This window comes from Staurois parvus, unplaced genomic scaffold (assembly GCF_062004578.1).
Source record: "Staurois parvus isolate SC_StPar_1 unplaced genomic scaffold, SC_StPar_1.0 ptg000154l, whole genome shotgun sequence".
NCBI classification, from domain to species: domain Eukaryota; kingdom Metazoa; phylum Chordata; class Amphibia; order Anura; family Ranidae; genus Staurois; species Staurois parvus.
Window position 1 is genome coordinate 24,298,578 of NW_028317950.1, and position 21,992 is coordinate 24,320,569.

The 21,992-nt window shown below is 40.0% G+C and overlaps 1 protein-coding gene across 2 annotated transcripts; it reads left to right on the forward strand.

Moving 5' to 3' along the window:
* Positions 1–203: 203 nt before the first annotated feature.
* LOC149463677 (ficolin-1-A-like) lies at positions 204–21,711 on the forward strand. Of its 2 annotated transcripts, none has more exons than XM_089675280.1 (10): positions 204–360; positions 3,760–3,873; positions 4,479–4,523; positions 5,193–5,246; positions 7,697–7,735; positions 10,365–10,388; positions 13,565–13,689; positions 13,784–13,913; positions 14,097–14,231; positions 21,259–21,711. In XM_089675280.1, the coding sequence occupies exons 1-10, from the start codon at positions 270–272 to the stop codon at positions 21,519–21,521; spliced, it is 1,020 nt and encodes a 339-aa protein (XP_089531406.1). In that variant the 5' UTR covers positions 204–269; the 3' UTR covers positions 21,522–21,711. The 2 variants fall into 2 exon arrangements, with proteins under 2 accessions (XP_089531406.1, XP_089531407.1); XM_089675281.1 differs by having other exon boundaries at positions 7,700–7,735.
* The last annotated feature ends 281 nt before the right edge of the window (positions 21,712–21,992 follow it).

The following is a 21,992-nucleotide window of genomic DNA, read 5'->3' on the forward strand; positions in this document are numbered from 1 at the left end:
CCAGTGCTGAAGGTAAATGTAACAAATCATACTATGTGCTCACTGAAAATACACGGCAGTTTCCCTTGAAGTTAATCTACATTGCAACACAGATTCCCTGGTATTTGTTTAATGAAGAGATAAATAACAAAGTAAATATTGCTGTATCATTGTCCACTTTTTGAGTATTGGCTAAGAAGCCAGTGACCTCTCAGTCACATTTGTAGGCAGGAAGTGAATGTCCGCAATTATATTTACTGGATGACTTCAATTTCAAAAACAGATCCCAGATGAACAGAGCTATGAGGGGGTCCCACCAGGTCATACTGTGGATCCTCTGGATCACCATCACGTTCTGTCTGACAGTTGAAGCCTGCTCAGGTCAGTAAATCTGATGCTTAACTGCCACAGATGTGCTGCAGTTATTAGCAGTTTTACATATATATATTTATTTTTAAGATAAATTTTAGGGAAACAAAAAATTAAATTGGGTCCTAATGATCCCCTCCAGCACTGCTGCACTGTCAGCTCTGTCAGCACTGTCATCGATCACGGATGCCACCATCTTCTGGTTGGTTGGCTGAGCCATGATGACATCACTCTGGTGCATGCACATGAGACTCACATTGTCACAGCACAGAGCCATGTCGTAAATGTATGGTGAGCTGTGCATGCGCAGATCAGTGTACACAAACGCTGACAGGCAGGGACTCTTCTGTCATAAAAATCTTATGTCAGCATTTTTTTTTTTTGTTTAATTCCTCTCTATAAACATTGACTAGCCACAGAAAGCAGCATGCTTCAGATTTGCAGCCAATTACTTAAGTCAAGCAAAGATGGTTAGAAAAATTTTTGGGCAAGCTGATTGTACCCAATTTGATTGTTGTATGACTTGGGTAGAACCAGCATGTTGGTGGTTGCAGGAAAGAAAATCTCATTGTCTATGGCCTGTCTTAGTCATATAGAGATGGTGGAAGATAGTATCATACCAAAGCAAAACAGATATGAACAACCACGATTTGCGTGTTAGAAAATGAGGGAAACCCTTTTATGATGATGTTGCAATGATCAGTTTACTAAAAAAAAACTATCTATTTTTAACGAGCAGTTGATTCAAAATCTTACTCAAAATCCCAAGTGTTGAATAGTATCTAGATATGGATACATGATACTGTAGATCAAGAGACCAAACTGGACAAAAAGACTTTAAAAAGGTATTCTTAAATAATTGCATTTCTGCAATATATGGATGAATTGTTTAGTGTAATGTTTCACAACCAAAATGACTAGTGAGGTATAGATGTGTTTACTGTATATACACTTTAATGTAATTACAAATGTAGTTTTAAAATTTTATATTTTAAAACTTGAAGCTTTTATTAAAATAATATCTGGTGATACTGCCTTGAAGGTCCTTGTTAAGGTACTTCCTGTTATAGGGTGACAACACTGTGTTCTTGTCTCCCAAATGCTCTCCTGATTTGTCACCCTGTCACATAGAATTCTAAGGAAATCTATACGTGGAGTCCACACATTACACAGGCATAGTGCCAGTTTGTAACCTTCAGAAAACCCACTATGAGAAATTACTTGGAGCAGTTGCATGTATGTAGACAGGAAGCAACTTCAGAGAGGCTGTAGGAGATCAGCAGTGCTGGTATGCAAGAAACTGTTTTCAAATAGTGTATAAAAAGCAATGGCAGTTGTTATTGACACACAGTGTTTTAGCAAGCTAAATGTCTCCCATTTTGGGTTTACACATATTGAAATATTAGGGGTTGATTTACCAAAACTGGAGAGTGCAAAATCTGGTGCAGCTGTGCATGGAAGCCAAAATGCTTCCAAGTTCAGCTTGTTCAATTAAGATTTAATATAAAAAAAGAACAAACCTGGAAGCTGATTGGTTTCTATGCAGAGCTAAACCAGATTTTGCACTCTATCAACCCCAAAATGTTCACAAAGCGAAGGATATGTATATGATTTGTAAGGAAATTGCATGCATCTATTCAGTATATGAGAACTGTAACATTGTATTTTGACTGAATTGAGTGTTACTTGTGAGCCACTAATTGTAATTAATATAGGTTCGCTGACATCAAACACATCCTCTAATCATGTGTGTATAGGTACCAAATAAATGACTAATAAATGTCATGCTCCTAATCATAGTCAAATATATGAAATATAAATCAGTTCAATATATCCCTAAAACATAGGAAACAAACTACATTATCTTGATAATAGTCCCAAAAGCATCTTAATGATCAAATCCAAAAACAATGTGATCCAAAAAACAAAAAACAATGTGATCAAATAAATATATAGTGACTCCTAAAAAATAGATAGTGAATACTGTAAAAAAGTCTCTGTTGAAATAAGATGACAACTCCCAGTGATGTGATTCAAATTAAATAATAATTTCCGGTGATTCCTTAGTATGAATAAGTTATGCGCTCACCTCCTTATTAGCCTATGACAGGCTTACTGCGCTTTTTGTTTACTTATGGAACTTTTGAAACCTGTGTTACATCATATGAAGAATGGTGGATATTTCTCAGTTGGCTCCCCGTACTCCTATCCCCGCAGGGATCTCTCTCTCCTGCTGCAACTCTCTTGTTTTCCTCCTTAGATGTCCCTCAGTGGGAGAGAAATGCAAAGATAGTGCCTTATCCTTTTGAGGTTAAATTACTTTATTATGTGCCCAAATGCACTCACATTCAATACAGTTAAAAACTGCTTTGTAAAATCAATAGCAGATCACAGCGTGCTATGTGTATACTCGCCGTCCACGAATGGTCTGTGATGTCGTAGCCCCTCCCCTACGTGTTACGCCGCAGGTCACGCGGCTTCATCAGGGGTTGTGATTGGACGTTCACTACACCATTCATTCTATATATAGTCAATGTCCTCCATTTTATTGAAGGTAACAAGGACGCGGCCATCTTTTTGGGGCCAGAATTTCAGCTGTCTTGAATCACCTCTGCCGAGGTTCATAATAAGGATAATATGTTGCTATTTTTAGATACTACGTGTCACTTCCCTTCATGGACTTGAGGTGCACACTTACAAAGTAACAATACATGTCATCAGATGTTGAATACATAGTAATACTTTTATTTAGTATAAACAAACTTTCTCATCTTTGATCTGATAATATCCCTCTTCTAAAATAACCAAAAATAAAGTGACCAAAAATGAAATATATCTACGTTATTAATAAATAAAAAATATAAAATATTATTAAAATTGTGATGACAATATAATAATATAGAATAATATTGAATTATATTAACAACAGTGGGTAAATATACCCACCATTGTTAACCTAATATACTATTAATCATAAAAAATAACAATAAAATAAAATAGAATAAAATAAACATACTTTATTACAGTAAACATACTTTTTTTACAATAAACATTTTTTTTTACAGTATTCATTATCTATTTTTTAGGAGTCACTATATATTTATTTGATCACATTGTTTTTTGTTTTTTGGATCACATTGTTTTTGGATTTGATCATTAAGAAAATTTTGGGACTATTATCAAGATAATGTAGTTTGTTTCCTATGTTTTAGGGATATATTGAGCTGATTTATATTTCATATATTTGACTCTGATTAGGAGCGTGACATTTATTGTATTTTGACTGACATCTCATATATTCTTTTGTTAATCATATGAGGCTAGAAAGAGTCAGTAATATTATTTAGAAGAAAGTAAGCCACATGTACAAAAATATAGTCACAATATATTATCCATCTTTTTCCACCATAGATGTAAATTTAATTACTGAGGGATGGAAAAACAGTTTGGATCTGCTCCGTGGATGTCCTGGGATTGAAGGACCTAAAGGACCTGATGGAAAGCCTGGGGATCAAGGAGAAATAGGTTCTGCTTTACTATGTTACAGCTACTAGTAACAACTTCTTTACGGCATTCGTCCTGTAGTGAACCAGCTCACGCATTTTAAAGAGTTAGTCTACTCACAGCTGATATTTCAGTTTTTAGGTTGGTGCTGGAGAGCTGTGGATTTCTCATGTGAGTGGTACAACAATGGTGCAGCAAAAATACTATGTTGCTTTTCAAAAGTTTTATATTGATAAGAGTGACCTATTCCAGCTATCCCTTGACTTTTAAGCCGCAACAGAAAACATTTCCATAGAAGTGTTGGTCATTTAGCTATAAGCTTCAGTACCTTAGCAGATTATACCTTCTTTTAAACAAAATAAGAAAGTCACTACTCAGATCACACAGCTGTTCAGAGCTGTTCTATAGCAGAGAAAAGCAGCCCAGTTGTCACTTGGCCGGTCCCTTGATGATAAGGAAAGCAGACATTGTGTTCTGTAGTTATCTGTAATAAAGGCATATCTGGTTTCCTATTAGATGTGATCTCTGCTTTAATTGAACTAGCAAAATTGAACATTGGTGATAGGATTTCTTAAAAAAAATGAAAGTCTTAAAGCATACAAATAACATACTTTTTCTATTTAAAGGACCTCCTGGGTTTACTGCAAGCAAAGGCATGAAGGGTGAACAAGGTAAGTGAAACTGCATGCTATCCCACAATAAAGAAGCCCCTCACTTTCAATAATTGTACTTCAGGAACAGGTTTCTTACAGCTAGCCATACATTGGTGGTACTATCATTGTATAATTTCTTTTAGATTTTCCAGCAAACATGCAGTATGGAGGCTTAAACAATCCACTCAATTTATATCCAAGGAGATTGTAAGGTTTGAGGCCAGTCTAAATTTTGCACACCCACAGATTATATTAGTAGCACAAGACACTTCAGACCCAACATATATAGGAATGAATAGTGTTATCAATGTGAAGGGTCAATGTACCCAAGACTAATGATTCAATCAAAAGTGTAGGCTGCTTGGCTGAATCACCCATTAGCTTCCTTTATATGAACACCCTAATGGGGCTCCTGACTGGTTCTAGTTGCCAGTGAAACTCACTTGCCCATGGCATGCTACTTAGTATATTAAATACAGAATCCAAGGGATACATTGACAAACCTATATAAAATGGAGGCAATGGTTGACAAATGCTACCCTGTACTATTACTGTGATCACTACTAATAAGAAATCTATAAAACTGTTGTTTGGTTGGTGATGTATGCTAAATACAAATATATGTATTTAGTTTGGGAGTGTCTCTAAATGATTTTCATATCTTCAACAATTCTTCTATTTCTGCAGGAGATCCCGGGGAAATTGGAATTGCTGGAGAAAATGGATCTCCTGGGCTTATTGGTGAGTTGTAGCACCTAACAATTACTATCTAAAATAACAAAAACATTAGCAGCAACAGTATGAGGAAATAAAAAACCATGAGGGTTTACATTTAGCAGCACTTAAAGTTAGGATTGTCAGGTTTGGCACCAGATATTCAAATATGTAATAGCTGGCACCTACTATTGCTTAGGATGTTACCTTTGGTACTAGGGATGGATCAACATGTCATGTTTGGTACCAGCTATGGAAATAAGGTGCCATGTTTGGTACCAGCTATGAAATAAGGTGCTATGTTTGGTACCAGCTATGAAATAAGGTGTCATGTTCGGTACCAGCTTTGAAATAAGGTGTTGTGTTTGGTACCAACTATGAAATAACATGCCACATTTGGCAGCAGCTATGAAATAACAAGCCACGTTTGGTACCAGCTATGAAATATTGTGCCACATTTGGCACCAGCTATGAAACAACCTGCCATGTTTGGTTTCAGCTATGAAATAATATGTCATGTTTGGTACCAGCTATGAAATAATGCGTCACATTTGGCACCAGCTATAAAATGACATTTCATGTTTGGTAACAGCTATGAAAAAATGTGTCATGTTTGGCATTTCATGGCACCATATATGACCCATCATGCCATGTTTGTTACCAGATATTGCTTTACACCAAGTTGTTTCATGTTATAATGGTATTATTGGTATTATATTCTACTGACAAAGACATTTTGTGCGGAAGAAGCCTCAGCAGCACAGAAATGTGATATAGGGCTCATATGCTTTCTGGGTATTACAAGTTTGTTCATACGTTTGTGAAGTACAAATGACTTTAACACCCCAGTCACATCAAAGCCGATTTTGAAATCGTGCATCTTACAGTGATGTCGCACGATGCCAAAGTCAGGTGACTTGCCGATTTGAGGTGCGATTTGCAAGACATCTGACACAGATTTCTATGCAAATTGCATCAAGAGTAGTGCATCACTACTTTAGAAATCGGTATGGCTCCGGCCAAGTCGGAACCGCACCGATATGACCATTCTAATAGCGGACAATAGGGTGTGACTTGGAATATGATTTGCAAGCCGCATGGCATGCAAATTGCAATAAAGTCGCACCTGATGTGACCGGAGTGTAAATAGTATTTCCACTTTTGCGTTCAACTTGAGAAAACTCAAATATATGGTTGTTATGTTTTCCCATTCGCACAGAATACCAAAACAGTAAAAAAAATATAAAAAATATCATTCTTAACCTTCTTGGTGTTTTTCAGAAGAAAGTCTTTATGGCTGACTTTTTAACAATGTCAGAGGGAGTCTGCCCCAATGATAGGATGAATCTCCTTTCATTAACAAACAATGCAAGGAGCCCAGCTTCTATTAATCCCTTTGTTAGAACAGACAGGGGTAGATTTACTCAAACTGCAGAGTGCAAAATCTGGTGCAGCTCTGCACAGAAACCAATCAGCTTCCAGGTTTTATCGTCAAAGCTCAATTGAACAAGTTAGAAGCTGATTGGCTACCATGCACAGCTGCACCAGATTCTTAGTGCTCCAGTTTTAGTAAATCTTACCCAGTGTGTTCAAATCTAGCTGCCTGCACAGTACAGACAGGGTTAATTATGGCAAACACAGCTGTCCAGCCCTCTCAAAAAAAGAGAGACAGTAGGATTTTATAGTGCTGGAATTTCCAGAACAGATCATCAAAAAAGTGAACTGTAATTTTGTAATATAAATTTTTTAAATTATGCTGTAAAAGAGAATGTGACAAATAAGGCGTTACTGTAATTTCGCTGTGGAATGCACTTTAAAATACCCACAAGGCAATGCAAAGTATTGTGACAGGTAAGGTAATGCAATCATTCCAATGTTTCATTTTTTTCTTTGACAATAGCCAACTGCAACTTGATTGGTTGTAAGAAGTTGTTGTACTTTGTATCGCATTATTAAATAAGCTTTTATTCTGAGTTTTATTGTGACTAATAAATACATTTTATACCCTGAAAGTGATTCTAAAGGCTTACGATTGTTTTAAAAAAAATAACAAACATGTCTATACTTACCTGCTGTATGCAGTGGTTTTGCACAGAGCAGCCCAGATCCTCCTCTTCTCTGCTCCTGCGCAGGTGCTTCTGGCCCCTCCCTCCTGTCGGGTGCCCCCACAGCAAGCATTTGCTATGTCGGCACCCGAGCATGCACACTCCCCAGCTGCTGCTCCATGTGTACATTCACACACGGAGCCGCGGCTCAGCTCCTGTTGCTGTTTCAGCCAATGAGGAGAGGGAGTCCTGGGATAGCCAGTGCACATTGCTGGATTGAAATGTAGCTCAAGTAAGTTTAATGGGGCCTGGGGGGGGGGTGGGGGGGGGGGCTGCTGCACACAGAAGGTTTTTTACCTTTATGCATAGAATGCATGAAGGTATAAAAAATGGATCCTTTACAACCACTTTACGTTTTTGTGTATTTTCCAGCAGGAGAAACAGGCGATGATGGCCCACAAGGAGAGCAAGGTAATAAGCTATGTAACACATAAGATTTGTTTGGGATCTCTGTAGGTGGACCTCTGTTTCTGTCCTTGCCCATGCATATGTCTAAATTTTTGTTCATGTCTGTGGACATGGGAGGTCTAATAGACCCTCAATGTCTCCATACAGATTACCTGCCATGTGGCCAAGGCTATAACAAGGGGGTACGTTCGCCCCCTTGTGATAGCAATAAAATTAACTAAAAAAATGTTTTAAAAAGTGTAATAAATAAATAAGAATTTAAAAGCATCCCCATTGTCCCATGCATACAAGCAGATGCAAACATGGCATACAGTTTGGTCCATATATATTTGTACACAGGCACAATTTTAGTTGTTTACAGGTATTTACCAAAGCATATTCAAGCTATAGTTATATAATGGATATGGGCTGAAAGTGCATAATCTTGGGTTTAATTTGAGGGTATGTACATCCAAATTGGAGGAAGGGTTTAGGAATTACAGCTCTAAAGAGTAGCCATCCCCCCTTTTTCAAGGGACCAAAAGTAACTGGACAATTGAATCAAAAGCTGTTTCTTGGCCAGGTGTGGACTACTCCTTCATTATTTCTTTATCAATTAAGCAGGTAAAAGGTCTGGAGTTGATTCCAAGTGTGATATTTGCATTTGGAATCTATTGCTGTGAACCTAGATCATGTGTACAAAGGAGCTGTCCATGCAAGTGAAACAGGCCATTGTAACAATTCAAGAATGAAACAAATCCATCAGAGAGATAGCAGCAACATTAGGAGTGGCCAAATCAAAAGTTTGGTACATTCTGAGGAAAGAAGAATGCACGGGTGAGCTCAGAAACATATAAAGGCATGGACGTCCACGGAAGACAACAGTAGTGGGTGATCGCAGGATCCTCTCTATGGTAAAGTAAAACCCATTCACAACATCCAGACAAGAGAAGGACACTCTCCAGGAGGTGGGTGCATCATTGTCAAAGTCTACAATCAAGAAAAGACTTCATGACAGCAAATACAGAGGGTTCACCACAAGGTGCAAACCATTCATTAGACTGAAGAATAGAAAAGCGAGATTAGACTTTGCCAAAAAACATCTAAAAAAGCCAAACCAGTTCTGGAAAAGCATTCTTTGGATGGATGCAACTAAGATTAATCTGTACCAGAATGACGGGAAGAAAAAAGTGTGGAGAAGGCTTGGAACAGCTCATGATCCAAAGCACACACCGTCATCTGTAAAACATGGTGGAGGCAGTGTGATGGCATGGGAATGCATGGCTTCCAGTGGCACTGAGTCATTGGTGTTTACTGATGATGTGACAGAAGACAGAAGCAGCTGGATGAATTCTGCAGTGTTTAGAGCTATAGTGTCAGCTCAGATTCAGCCAAATGCAGCAAAGTTGATTGGACGGCGCTTCACAGTACAGATGGACAATGATCCATAACACACTGCAAAAGCAACCCAGGAGCTTTTGAAGGAAAAGAAGTGTAATATTCTGCAATAGCCAAGTCAATCACCTGATCTTAACCCAATTGAGCATGCATTTCACTTGCTGAAGGCAAAACGAAAGGCTGAAAGACCCACAAACAAAGAACAACTGAAGACAGCTGCAGTTATGGCCTGGCAAAGCATCAGAAAGGAGGAAACCCAGTCTTTGGTAATGTCCATGGGTTCCAGACTTCAGGTAGTCATTGCCAGTAAAGAATTCTCAACAAAATATTAAGTATGAACATTTTTATTTAGGATTCTATTCATTTGTCCAATTACATTTGAGCCCCTGAAAATGGAGGGACTGTGTATAAAAATGGTTGCAGTTCCTAAAATTTGTACTTGATATTTATGTTCAACCTCTTGAGTTAAAGCTGAAAGTCTGCACTTCAAATTAATTTGGATTGTTTCATTTTAATTTATTCTGATGGCATACAGAGCCAACTGTAGGTCCATCATGCATATGTAATTGGTGACTGCACCATACATGTGAGGTACTGTATCACTGTAAACACTGAAGTGAGAGCTATAATTCTAGGGCCCTAATTAATGACTAATTCTAAACTGATAACCTGTAAATGCTTTTAAAACGTCATCTATGGACAGTTTTAGTTACTGTAGTTTGTTGCCATTTCACGATTTTAAAGCAATTGTAAAGCTTAATTTATTTTCCTCTAAAATAAAAAATATGTTATACTTACAGTACCTGCTCTGTGCATTTTTACAATTGTTTTGCTAGCTATGATTGGCCACAGTGATTACATGGTACAGATAGGGCCAATCACAGCCCATCTGTACTGTACGATTAGCTGTGGCCAATCACAGCTAATTACAACAGGACAAACTGAATGAATCAATTTAATTCAGTAAAATGATTGCTTATAGCAGTGAAATTCACAACAGAGAAACAGCAGCATGATATTACCCCTTTTCTTCACAGGCAGCTTTTTTTTTTATATAAGGACAGAATCACTTTAAGAATGGATTTTTTGCATTGTGATATAAAAAATATTTTTGTGCCTTCCCTTTAAATACTGTATTGCTTATGCATTGCCATATTGCAGTCTGACTTGGTGAATGACACTTAAAATTAGGATATATTTTGGAAGAACTTCTTGTACACATATGAAAATTTTTCTCTTTAATAATATCTTACAGGTGAAAGAGGGGATCCCGCTGATGGTAAGAAAGAAAAAAAAAAGTAAAAATTATATATTTGTATGCTCAGCCTTTGTGAAAGTGATCTCTCAACCAACACAGCATGTATAGCAGACATATGTATTGATACTATCATTTATTTACAAACTGGCAACATATTACATATCAATATACAGTGGCGTTCATTTACTAAAGGAGTAAGACCAAAGTGTATGCTCTGCAAGTAATTATCCACTCGGGTGGAGGAACTTGACTGGCCTGCACAGAGCCTTGACCACAACCCGATAGAACACCTTTGGGATGAATTACATCCCCATAGACACACTCCTAAACCTTGTGGACAGCCTTCCCAGAAGAGTTGAAGCTGTTATAGCTGCAAAGGGTGGGCCAACTCAATATTGGACACTACGGACTAAGACTGGGATGTCATTAAAGTTCATGTGCGTGTACAGGCAGGTAGTGTATTTAGAAGACACTGGAAGAAGGGGAGGATCAGAGAAGAGAAGATCAAACATCCTTTTTACACAATGCAGAGGGTTATCCCTTTAGGTTCCACAGTGAGTATAACAAGCATGCTTTACTGCATAAACAGGCTGATTTTACTGTTGTGTAGTAAGACTTTAATGTTATTAAACACAACATTTCCTTTTCTGTAAAACTAAATACAGTATTGCAACCTTCTGGTTTTCTGTTTTTAGTTGGTGTATGGAATGCCTCAAAAAATTTAATTTCCTGCATGTGTGATTGGCTCACTGATTTTCCCAAGAGTCTGCCCTAAGTTACAAGCCAGATTTTAGGCACTCAATGAAACAGAAATTCAAATTTTGGTGAGATATTCTCCTAGGGACTAACTACTCCTAAAGGGACACAGACACTACAGCTTTCCTCATTAGAATACAGAAAGTGCATCAACTGATTAATAATGAACCAAAACCTCTCGTTCAGAATGAGTATGCAATCGCTCTGGTGAAACAAATGCAATGCACACTGATCAGTGAGTTTTTGTTTTCTTAACAAAAGCGGATATACTCTTTGTGACGGGAGTGACTTTTGGGGGTGGGGGGACCGCTTGGTCAGCTCATGTCCCCCTCATTATGTTTAACCCACCCTGTGCCTGTTAAGGGGTACAGGGTGTGTATGTGAGTGTCTGAGTCTTGTGTATAGTGTGTGTTTGTCTTTGTCTAGGCCACATGGCTGTCCATTGTCTGTTTGTCATGTGCTCCCCCCCATGGTGCTGTGTCTTCCTGTCCAGCCAACTATTATGGGATGTACTGTTTGTGTATTGGTGTGGGGGTTGGTCAATGTCCTTTGCCACATGGTTGCATCCCATTGTTCTGTGTCTGGTTGGATGGGGAGGGGTGATGAGGTGTTTCCTGCCTATACTGTAGCCCTTCCCACTGAGAGGGTGGGCTGATGATGTATGTCCTGTTCCTGGATGTGTTTCCCCGCCCTCTGTATAAAACATGTTGTTTGTGAAAAATAAAGAGTTGTTGGCTTCCTGTTTTAGTAAGAGCTGGGTATTGTCTATTTTCCTAAGGGATTTCAAGGGCGTGGTCCGTGGATGGTGTTCGGACAGGGGAAGTTGTGCTATAACGGAAAAACTCAGTGCGGTCTGGGTTCCGGTTCCGTTACACTCTTTATTTTGAAGTTTAGGAACTGATTTAAAGTTGGAGTGAGGCTTAGGGTTAAAGTGCTATTAAAATCAAACTTTGTTTCACTAAATAAGATAAAAATAATATAACTAAAGTGCATTTGATGCTTTTTTTAAATTTCCTACTTGGAAATTAGTAATTGTACCCTGGCCTTACTGCTACATTCCCTTTCTGTGCCTCCTGTGCCTTTGGGACCTATGAAGTCCTGTATGTGTCTCCTTAATGTGCACTCTCCCACTCTGTACTATAACTCCGCATGCAGAGTCCCTCACACAAAGCCAGCATGAGAGGGACACAGAGCCGCTATGTTAGGGTCATGTTAAGGGGTATGTTTCAGAGTTGGGTTAAGGGTATTATGCAAATAAAACAGAACTTGCCCAGACTAGCCATGATAAAAAATGATGGGTTTTCCAAAGTTGAGGCAAATCTTTCCTTGGCTAGTTTTAATGGTTGTTCTGGTAACAACTGTCTAAGAAAGGAATTTGTCTCTTTGGAGAAATTTCCTTTCAATTTTTTCTGCACCTTGGGGGAATGAAGATAAATCTCCCCAATGGTAGAGAGGAAAAAAATACACTGACAGGGGTTGTGTACCTTACTTACTCTTTCCAAAAACCCAAAAAATTATCTCTTGGCTAGTTATACGATGCTGGGGGGAGAGGTTAAGAGTTAATTTGGGTGTTAAGATTAGGGTTCAGGTTACGTGTTAGGAATAGGTTAAAGTGAGGTGATTGTGCAGGTTTTTATTTCCACTTCTTTTGGGCATCATAGTCACTAACACAAAGACCCCTAGATCTGAGCTCTCTGGCAGAATCAAACATAATGTCAAAAATATTAATTTCTTTGTATAAAATATTGCTTTAAAAAAGGGGCAATGAAAAGGTAAAAAATAAACCACTTTGCGAGAAGGACAATTTCAATGGGAACAAAGGAAAATCCATTAGGAAGATAAACTTAATTAAGGCTAGTCATACATTATACAATTTTCCCAAACCATATAATATGAGGTCAAACCTAAACACTTTCAGTTTGCATACAGTCAGGCAGGCCCTTGCACCAGGGCTGGGACAAAGGGTGGTCGGAAAGGGCTGCTGCCCTGGGTGCAATGACTTGCTCTAGGGATTGGGGCGCCTTCCCTCTGTTACAAGGCTGACATGAATAGTGACAGTGATTTTGCAAGCATATGACTGCTAGGCATAGGGTCCCTGAAGCTTGCACATCATGAACCGGAGGGGGTGCAGTTTGGCATCTTTTCCCTGGGCACTGTATGACCTTGTCCCGGCACTTCCTTTCACTACAGTTGAAGGCAAATCTAAAGGAAATTGAACAAGAAAATTGTATAATGTATGGCCAGCTTTAGATACTATTTAGATATTACAGGTGATAACAACTATGTTATTTATAAAATTGGCTAAATGACGAAAGAGGACTAAAATTTAGTTTTCTCCTTATTATAAATTACTCCTGAAAAAATGCACATTAAGACAGGACTGATAAAATATAATAATTATAGGAAGTGCATGTAAGATGTTAATTCTGTTTGCTCTGCAGGTCCGAGGAACTGTAAGGATCTATTGGACTTAGGACTGACCTTTACGGGGTGGTATTACATATATCCAGATGGAAGTCCTCTGAGAGTTATGTGTGACATGGAGACAGATGGTGGGGGATGGATTGTAAGTTATTGGACAGTATTATGTAATTGGAACAAGATGTTTATTCATGTACTGACACAATGTAGCAGAAATGAGCTATACAATTTTTGTTTAGGTATTCCAGAGGCGCTGGGATGGCTCAGTGGACTTTTACCGTGACTGGGAAGGCTATAAAAAAGGATTTGGGAATCAGTGGAGTGAATTCTGGTTGGGAAATGAAAATATTCACACCCTAACTGCTAACGGTAAATGATGGCAAACAGACAGAGAGGTAGATAAAAAGAAAGATAATGAGCAAGAGAATGCGAGAGAAAGACAATGTGCTTTGAAAGAGATAGAAATATGGAGAATGTGTGAGAGAGAAGAAAGAAAGAAACAAAAAAACAGACAAAGAAACAAAGAACTTGAAAAGATGTTGGTTCTTACAGGTAATTTCCAGCTCCGTGTAGATCTTGGAGATTTTGACAACAATCACACGTATGCCACCTATGATGGATTCTCACTTGGAGATGAGTCAGAACAGTACAACCTCTCTCTGAACAAGTACACCGGGGGTTCTGCAGGTAACTATTTTTAAGAGACAAAAACACCAAAATTCTATTTTCTGTAATATACTCCCTATGTAATTCAGAAACATATTACAGTAAGATTAGAGCCCTTTGTAAAATCTCTTCTACCTTCTCTTGTATACATCACAGTCTGTGCAGTCTCTGGCTTTGTAGAAATGTTCATATTTGTCAAAAGTCCCATAATGTATTATTTCAATACCTGTTAGTGATAAACCCAACTATTCCCCCACGTGCAGTGAAACCACACCCATTTATGTTAAATTAAGCTGCAAGTAAAACATATTCTTGACCACAAACATATTCTTGACATCTCAGTCCATACATGTCTCCATGCTTTATTTTGTTGAGAAATTACTTTTCGAAACACCCCCTAGTATTTCAGGCCACTGCAATCTTGAGTAATGGCAGTTGATTCATGTAGCATTTACTTACTGGAATCCTCTACCCTTAGCATGTTGGCAGGAGCATGTGTTTGGCTGAGAAAGCTCCTCCTCTAGATGAAGGAAAAAAATGTCCATGAAGACTCATAGCATGTACAACATCATTTAGGCCTAGGCCAGAAACCAGGAAGAAACGGACTATATGTTAAAAAAAAAAAAGGTTCAACTGCTTCGCTGCCAGGTCCGTACATCGTATGGACCTGTTAGCAGGGGGTTTTACACACAATCCAATGGCTGCTGCCAACAGGATTGTGTGTAAAACTTACAAGCAGACTCCTGCTTATCAGGTGGAAGCATTCGGGCCGCTGTGCTGCCGCCCAATTGCTTCCACCCCCCCCCTACCTGCACCCCTGCCATGTGTTTATTTAGTGACCTGTTGGTTTATGACATCACTTCCGGGTCACCCTGTCACTTTCCCTGGCTAATTGAAACTACTGTTATTTTATTCTCTAGGGTGCCTGCTTTCAGAAAATATATAATGTTTGGGGGTTTTACTTAATCTTCAGGCCTAAAATAGTTTTTTTTACACGTGTGCAAAAAACACAAAAATGACCATGGCAACGAAAGGGTTAAACAAGACACTATAATATACCTTCCTGTATAATATGCCTTCCAAATTTTATGCAAAATTGCTTCTCAGAGCATACTTTCCATCACTGCGTCAACTAATTTACTTCAAAGTGCTTTAAAATTATGTCCAGACCTGCTACTTAAATGGAATTCTATACATATTAAACATGTTTCTTTTGTGCCTATAACATGTAAATTACAATATATATGATTTTTCCCAAACGAAAACCACATTCCCAGTTAGAATTTCATTTGTTCGAGAAACAGTTTTCATCCTGCTTCTTTGAATTTGCTCATCACTACTGTTGAAAAGGATCATCCATTTAACCCAGTGGTTCTCAACCTTCCTAATGCCGTGACCCTTTAATACAGTTCCTTGTGTTGTGGTGACCCCCAACCATAAAATTATTTACCCAGTAACTATAATTCATGAGTGTCGTTTTACCTCCAATACTGCTGCTTTCAACACAGTAGCTGCTTTTAACAGAGTAGCTGCTTTCAACACAGCAGCTGCTTTCTACACAGTAGCTGCTCTTTACACATCGGAAATATGTGTTTTCTGATGGTCTTAGGGGACCCCTGTGAAAGGGTCGTTCGACCCTCAAAGGGGTCGTGACCCACAGGTTGAGAACCACTGATTTAACCCCACTGACCATTAGAAAATTAAACAAATGATCTGAAAATTCTACTGGTGTATGGTCAGTTTAGACTGACATCCTCTTTAAAGATAATCTGTGCTGAAAGAGCTATGTAGATTTCCTTTTTTCTGAAAATACTATTTTTCTGGTTGTCATGTTAATTCCTTTGGTTACAGCAGCCTTTCTCAACCGGGGTGTCGAGGCACCCCAGGGTGCTGCCAGAGGTCTTCAGAGGTGCGGTGGGGAGAATGGCTGTCACTTGAGCCGGAGCTCCCGATCCCCAGCCGCACTGTACGTCGGCACTGGGAGCAGTCATAGCGCTCAGTAAAGTGAAAGCAAAGGGAAGGGGAGTGTCTTCTGTGCTCTCTGTTTCCCCCTAAAGTGCAGAGCACATGTGTATGCGTGTGAGTACATGTGTATGTGTGTGCATGTACATGTGTATGTGTACGTATGTGTGGGTTTGTTTTTATATGTCTGTATATGTATTTTACTTTTAATCTTGACCCCCTATTCCTGTCTTTTCAGAACTGCTTTTTTAGGACTTGTTCGTAATAGCAGCAAGGACTGCTGCTCCTCTGAAAAGCAATCCATGCTCAGATTGCTTTTCAGAGGCATTTGACAAGTGGTAAAGAGGCAATATGTTGCCTCCTCACCACCTAGTTTACCCCGTAAAAAGCAGCATCAATCACCACACCACAACTGTGTGCAATGCGCACGCAGTTGCGGGGTGGTTGTAGTTCAACCCCATTCACCTGGAGGTATACTTCCAGCTGCAGCAACAGCATGTGTATACCCCCAGCTGCTGTTTCTGCAGCTAAAGGGATAGCAGTTGGGGGTGGTAAAAGCAGCTCAATTGCATGGTTTTACCACCCTCCAACCTCACAGGTGAACAAGCCCTTGGTTCACATCTGTGTGGCTATGTGTAGGGCAGCCCATTCATTTCAGAAATGCAGGGAAAGTTGTCCCTGATGTCCCTCCTCTTCTCCATCTACACCTCCTCCCTTGGCAAACTGATACACTCCCACGGCTTCAACTATCACCTCTATACCGACGACACACAAATTTACCTCTCCACCCCTCACCTCACCCCCTCACTGTCCGCCCGCATCACCCACCTCCTGAACGACATATCAGACTGGATGTCACTCCATTTCCTCAAGTTAAACCTGTCCAAAACCGAGCTCCTAGTTTTCCCCCCAGCCCGCGCCCCCCCCATCCTCTCCATCACGACTAGCAACGCCACCATCAATCCCACCCCACACGCCAAAGTCCTGGGTGTCACCCTCGACTCAAACCTTTCCTTCCAACCTCATATCCAATCACTATCAAAGTCATGCAGGCTCCACCTTCACAACATCTCCAAGATACGTACGTTCCTCACCCCAGACACTACTAAACAACTGGTACACTCCCTCATTATCTCACGCCTGGACTACTGCAACTCCCTTCTCACTGGCCTACCCAAACAAATGCTATCCCCACTCCAGTCTATCCTGAACTCAGCGGCTAGACTCATCCACCTCACCAACCGCTCCTCTTCTGCCACCCCCCTCTGTCGTTCCCTCCACTGGCTCCCGATTGCCCAACGCATTAAATTCAAATTACTAACTCTGACATACAAAGCCATTCACAATGCTGCCCCAAACTACCTCACTGACCTGATACCCAAATACCACCCTACCCGTGCCCTTCGCTCCTCACAAGACCTCCTACTCTCTAGCTTCCTGGTCTCCTCCTCCCACGCCCGACTGCAGGACTTCTCCAGGACTTCCCCCATCCTCTGGAACTCCCTACCCCAATCCATCAAACTGTCACCTACCCTCCTCACCTTCAGGCACACCCTGAAAACCCATCTCTTCGGGGAAGCCTACCCCACCCTCACCTAACAACTGATCTCCTCCACTCCTCCTACCACTCCACCCCCCACAGCCACTTCCTCCTGTACCACTATCTCCTCCCTCCTAGATTGTAGGCTCGAAAGAGCAGGGCCCTCGAACCCCTCGTGTATTGTATTGTCTTGTCTCATGTTCTGTCCCCCTCACTAATGTACAGCGCTGAGCAAACCCCTTGGCGCTAAACACTGCATAATAATAATAGTTTTAAAATTGCACCACACCAAAAACATTCTACGTTGCCAATGTATGGGGGTACTCCTAAAGAGCAGAGCATTTGTCTGTGTGTCAGGAATGAGTGCGATTTCGCGTGCATTCCGCGACACACTGTAACGTGAACCAAGCCTTGGACAGGGGTGCCTTGTGACTGAAAATACTTTTCAAAGGCGCCCCGACTGGAAAAAGGTTGAGAAATACTGGATTACAGCACTATCCGAGTCATTGAACCAGAATAGGTATTCAGATCTGGAGTTCTGGCTTCACTTGCTGTATGCCAGGTCATTGACTGGAAAGTCAGATACAGGCAAACAACTAGCATTTTCAGAAGAATGTCAGCAATTACAATCTATATTTGTATGTTAGCACGTTTCTTTAAAGTGTATATACTGTATGGCCAACAATTCTGTCAAGATTTTATTGCTGTCTATGTCCACACTGGGAAGACCCACCTCATCTATTTTTTCTGATGACCACTGTCGCCAGGAGACAACGAAATGTCAATTACAAATGTTACAGTTTTCATTGAAAAAAGAAGTGAAGGAAAATCTTGCAATAGGGCCACCCCCCTTCCCGCTCACTTTAAAACAGTAGAAAAGAAAAAAAAATAGGGAATTCCATGATCTTGCACAATTAATCACTTTATTGGATTTTATTGAAGGGGAAGATGAAAGCTGACACCATGGCCAGTGGTGCTGTGAAAAAATCAAATTCAATTGGAATCCTCACTCACAGTACAGGTTAAGGAAGATGAGACCCACTCCTGCACTCAGGGCTGTGCTTCACACTATACAGACTTGCCCAACTTGTTTTGAGGGCAGGTCCATCTTTCTTAAGCCTGCCAACACATCCCACATCACTGTTTTAAATAGATAATCCTGACTTACGAAAGAGGGACTCACCCCCGAAACATGACTTTCGTCCCCTGTCAGCAGAAATGTTGGACAAATCTGTATTCTGAGTGCAGGAGTGTGTCTCCTCTTTCCTTAGTCTTTCAGCACTGCAACTGAAGATTCTAGCCGAAACTGTCTTTTTCCCTACACCACTGGCCATGGTGTCAGCATTCATCCTCCTATGCTTTGAGGATGTTCACAATGCTTATCGTTTCTGCTAACAAATATGAGTGCAAGCTGATTTGTTTTTATTCAATTCAAGGTGATAAATTGTGCAAAATCATGGGCTTCCCTGTTTTTTCTTTTCAAGTAAAGGTGTCCGTTTATGACACAGAGAATAGCTGCGATTCAACAGATCTCAGCTATTCTCTGGTCATTCACAGTTTATGACACTCAGGAGATCATGTCAGCCCTTCTCTGGAGATCTGTGTTCTCCCTCCAGATTCTCCAGCCCAGAGCTGGAGAATCAGAGGGACCGAAAACTAAGCAGAGATAATTTACCTCTGTTTAGTAAACTGATCTTTTACTGTAATCTCGTGAGATTATAGTAAAATGAGCCGTTTTTCAGAGTTTGTAGACCGTTCTCCAGCGTTTGGAGACCATTCTCCCTTCGTTCGGAGAACTGCTTCATAAACTGCATTCACAGGAGAACTGTGTTCTCCGAGAATGCCGGAGAACTGAGCAGCGATCTATTACTGCTGGTTCATAAACGGACACCTTAGTGCATTCCCCTATGCATGATAAGTCCAGAGCTAGCTGCAGGAGATCTTTCAGTGTGGATTACACACATGGGCTGTTGATTGGTCTCAGACTTAAAGGCACATAGTATGGGAAAAGTGAAAAAAGTGTGTTTTTCTGTTATTGGTTCCCCATCACTATGGAGATATTTTTTTCTCATCTTGATCTAGAAGTGAGGACTCTCCCCAAATGAACAGAGGCATAAATAAAACATGACATGCAGCAATGGCCAAAATTATTGGCACCCCTGCATTTCTGTCAGATAATGCACCACTTCACCTAGAAAATTGTTAAAATTACAAATGTATAGGCATTTTTATGTTTATTTCTTTTGTTTGTATTTGTATGACACAAAAAAGTGGAGAAACAAAAAGCCAAATCTGACACATTCCATGCAAAACCCCAAAAATTAACTGGACAAAGTTATTGGCACCCTTGTTTAATATTTGATACCACACCCCATGGAAAATATAACTGAAATCAATGGTTCCTGTAACCATCAATGAGTTTCTTATACCTCTCTACTGGAATTTCGGACCAATTTTCTTTTGCCAACTGCTCCAGGTCTCTCAGATTGGAAGGGTTCCTTTTCCCAACTGCTGTTTTGAGATCACTCCACAGGTGCTCTATGGGATTGAGATCCGGATTCATTGCTGGCCAGTTCAGTACTCTCCAGCACTTTGTCTTAAACCATTTCTGGGTGCTTTTTGACATGTGCTTTGGGTCACTGTCTTGCTGTAAGACCCATAACCTCTGACGGAGAGCCAGCTTTCTGACACTGGACCTACATTGAACCCCAGAATTTTTTGGTATTGTTCAGATTTTATTATGCTATGCACACAGTCAAGACATCCAGTACCTGAAGCATCAAAGCAACCCCAAAACAACAGTGAACCTCCACCATGTTTGACTGATGATGGGCTTTATGAAAAAGCTGTAATTCAGTTTCGTCTGTCCACAGCACATTCTCCCAAAAGGATTTTGGCTTCCTCAGGTAAGTTTTGGGAAACTCCAATCTGCCTTTTTTATGTTCCTGTGTCAGCAGAGAGGTCCTCCTGGGTCTCCTACCATAAGGTGCCTTTTTCAATCAGATGGCAACGTATAGTGTGAGCTGACACAGTTGTATGTGGCACACGGAGACACACAACAGAAAGGTTGAGTCAATTTTTCACCATTTTATCTGGTTGCCGGTGTGATTTCTATATTGTCAGCACCTGTTAATTGATACAGATGAGTTTAATTACAAATTACAGGAGCATCGCAAACTTGGAATGCATTTATTTCATACAATTTTGAGAAGGTGCCAATAATTTTGTCCAGTCCATTTTGGGGGTTTTGCGTGGAATGTGTCAGATTTGGATTTTTGTTTCTTGACTTTTTTGTGTCATACCAATACAAACAAAAGAAAAAAACATAAGAATAGCTAAATATTTGTCATTGCAACAATTTTCTGGGCGAAGTGGTGTATTATCTGACAAAAATGCAGGGGTGCCAAAATTTTTGGCCATGACTGTAGGTTTTAACCCTTCCCTACTCTATCCAAAAAAGGCAAAATATTGGCAAGAGATATGCTTTATGAGACAGTTGTAATGTAAGCAGGAAATACACTGAACTCATATTTGTTACTTCTTTAGGTGACTCGCTCTCTTACCACAAAAATCAGTTGTTTTCTACCAAGGATACAGGCAATGATGGCAGCCGAAAGTCCAACTGTGCTGTTTTTTATACTGCTCCCTGGTGGCACAAAGCCTGTTATGATTCTTCTCTGAATGGACTTTATCTTAAAGGGGAGCACAATGAAAAAGGGGGGATTGCCTGGGCCACGTTTAGAGGCATCAAGTACTCACTTAAGTTCTCGGAGATGAAGTTTCGCCCAGTGGAGGAAGAAGAGTGGTAGTCTTTGTTTTTTGTATAGTAACCTTTCCCCTTCTTGTAACTTGGTGGGTAAATCAGATTTTAAAGCTGAACAAACTGGCCACACACAGCAGCTCACTAAGCAGAAGCCCCAGCATGCTTTGCAAGGCAACCTGTTCTGTTTTTTACAAATTGCTTCATGGTTTATTTGTAATAAAATGATTCTCAATCAATTGCTGCTCTTTTTTTTATTGTTTTTACTTTAGTTTCCAGACCACTCCACTGCTTTAATTTTATACAAGATTTCAAAAAGTACATTTCATGAATTTACATACAAACCATAGATTATGTACCTCTTAAATGACCAGTCCACCAAAAAAGTGAACATTATAGGTGGAGATTAGTGCAGTGAGTAAACCACTGGCTGTATTTTTGTCTCACTGACAGCAAAATCTGCCTGCCATCATTTCCAACTTTATTCCTGTCTACCTGGTAGCTTTGGGAGTTCCAGACT

Bases quoted from the DNA above. Each gene is read 5' to 3' on its own strand.
- LOC149463677 (XM_089675280.1), top strand. From the start codon at position 270: ATGAACAGAGCTATGAGGGGGTCCCACCAGGTCATACTGTGGATCCTC. The intron at 7,736-10,364 runs GTAATAAGCTAT...AATATCTTACAG, and splicing joins TGGCCCACAAGGAGAGCAAG to GTGAAAGAGGGGATCCCGCT. The intron at 13,914-14,096 runs GTAAATGATGGC...TGGTTCTTACAG, and splicing joins TCACACCCTAACTGCTAACG to GTAATTTCCAGCTCCGTGTA.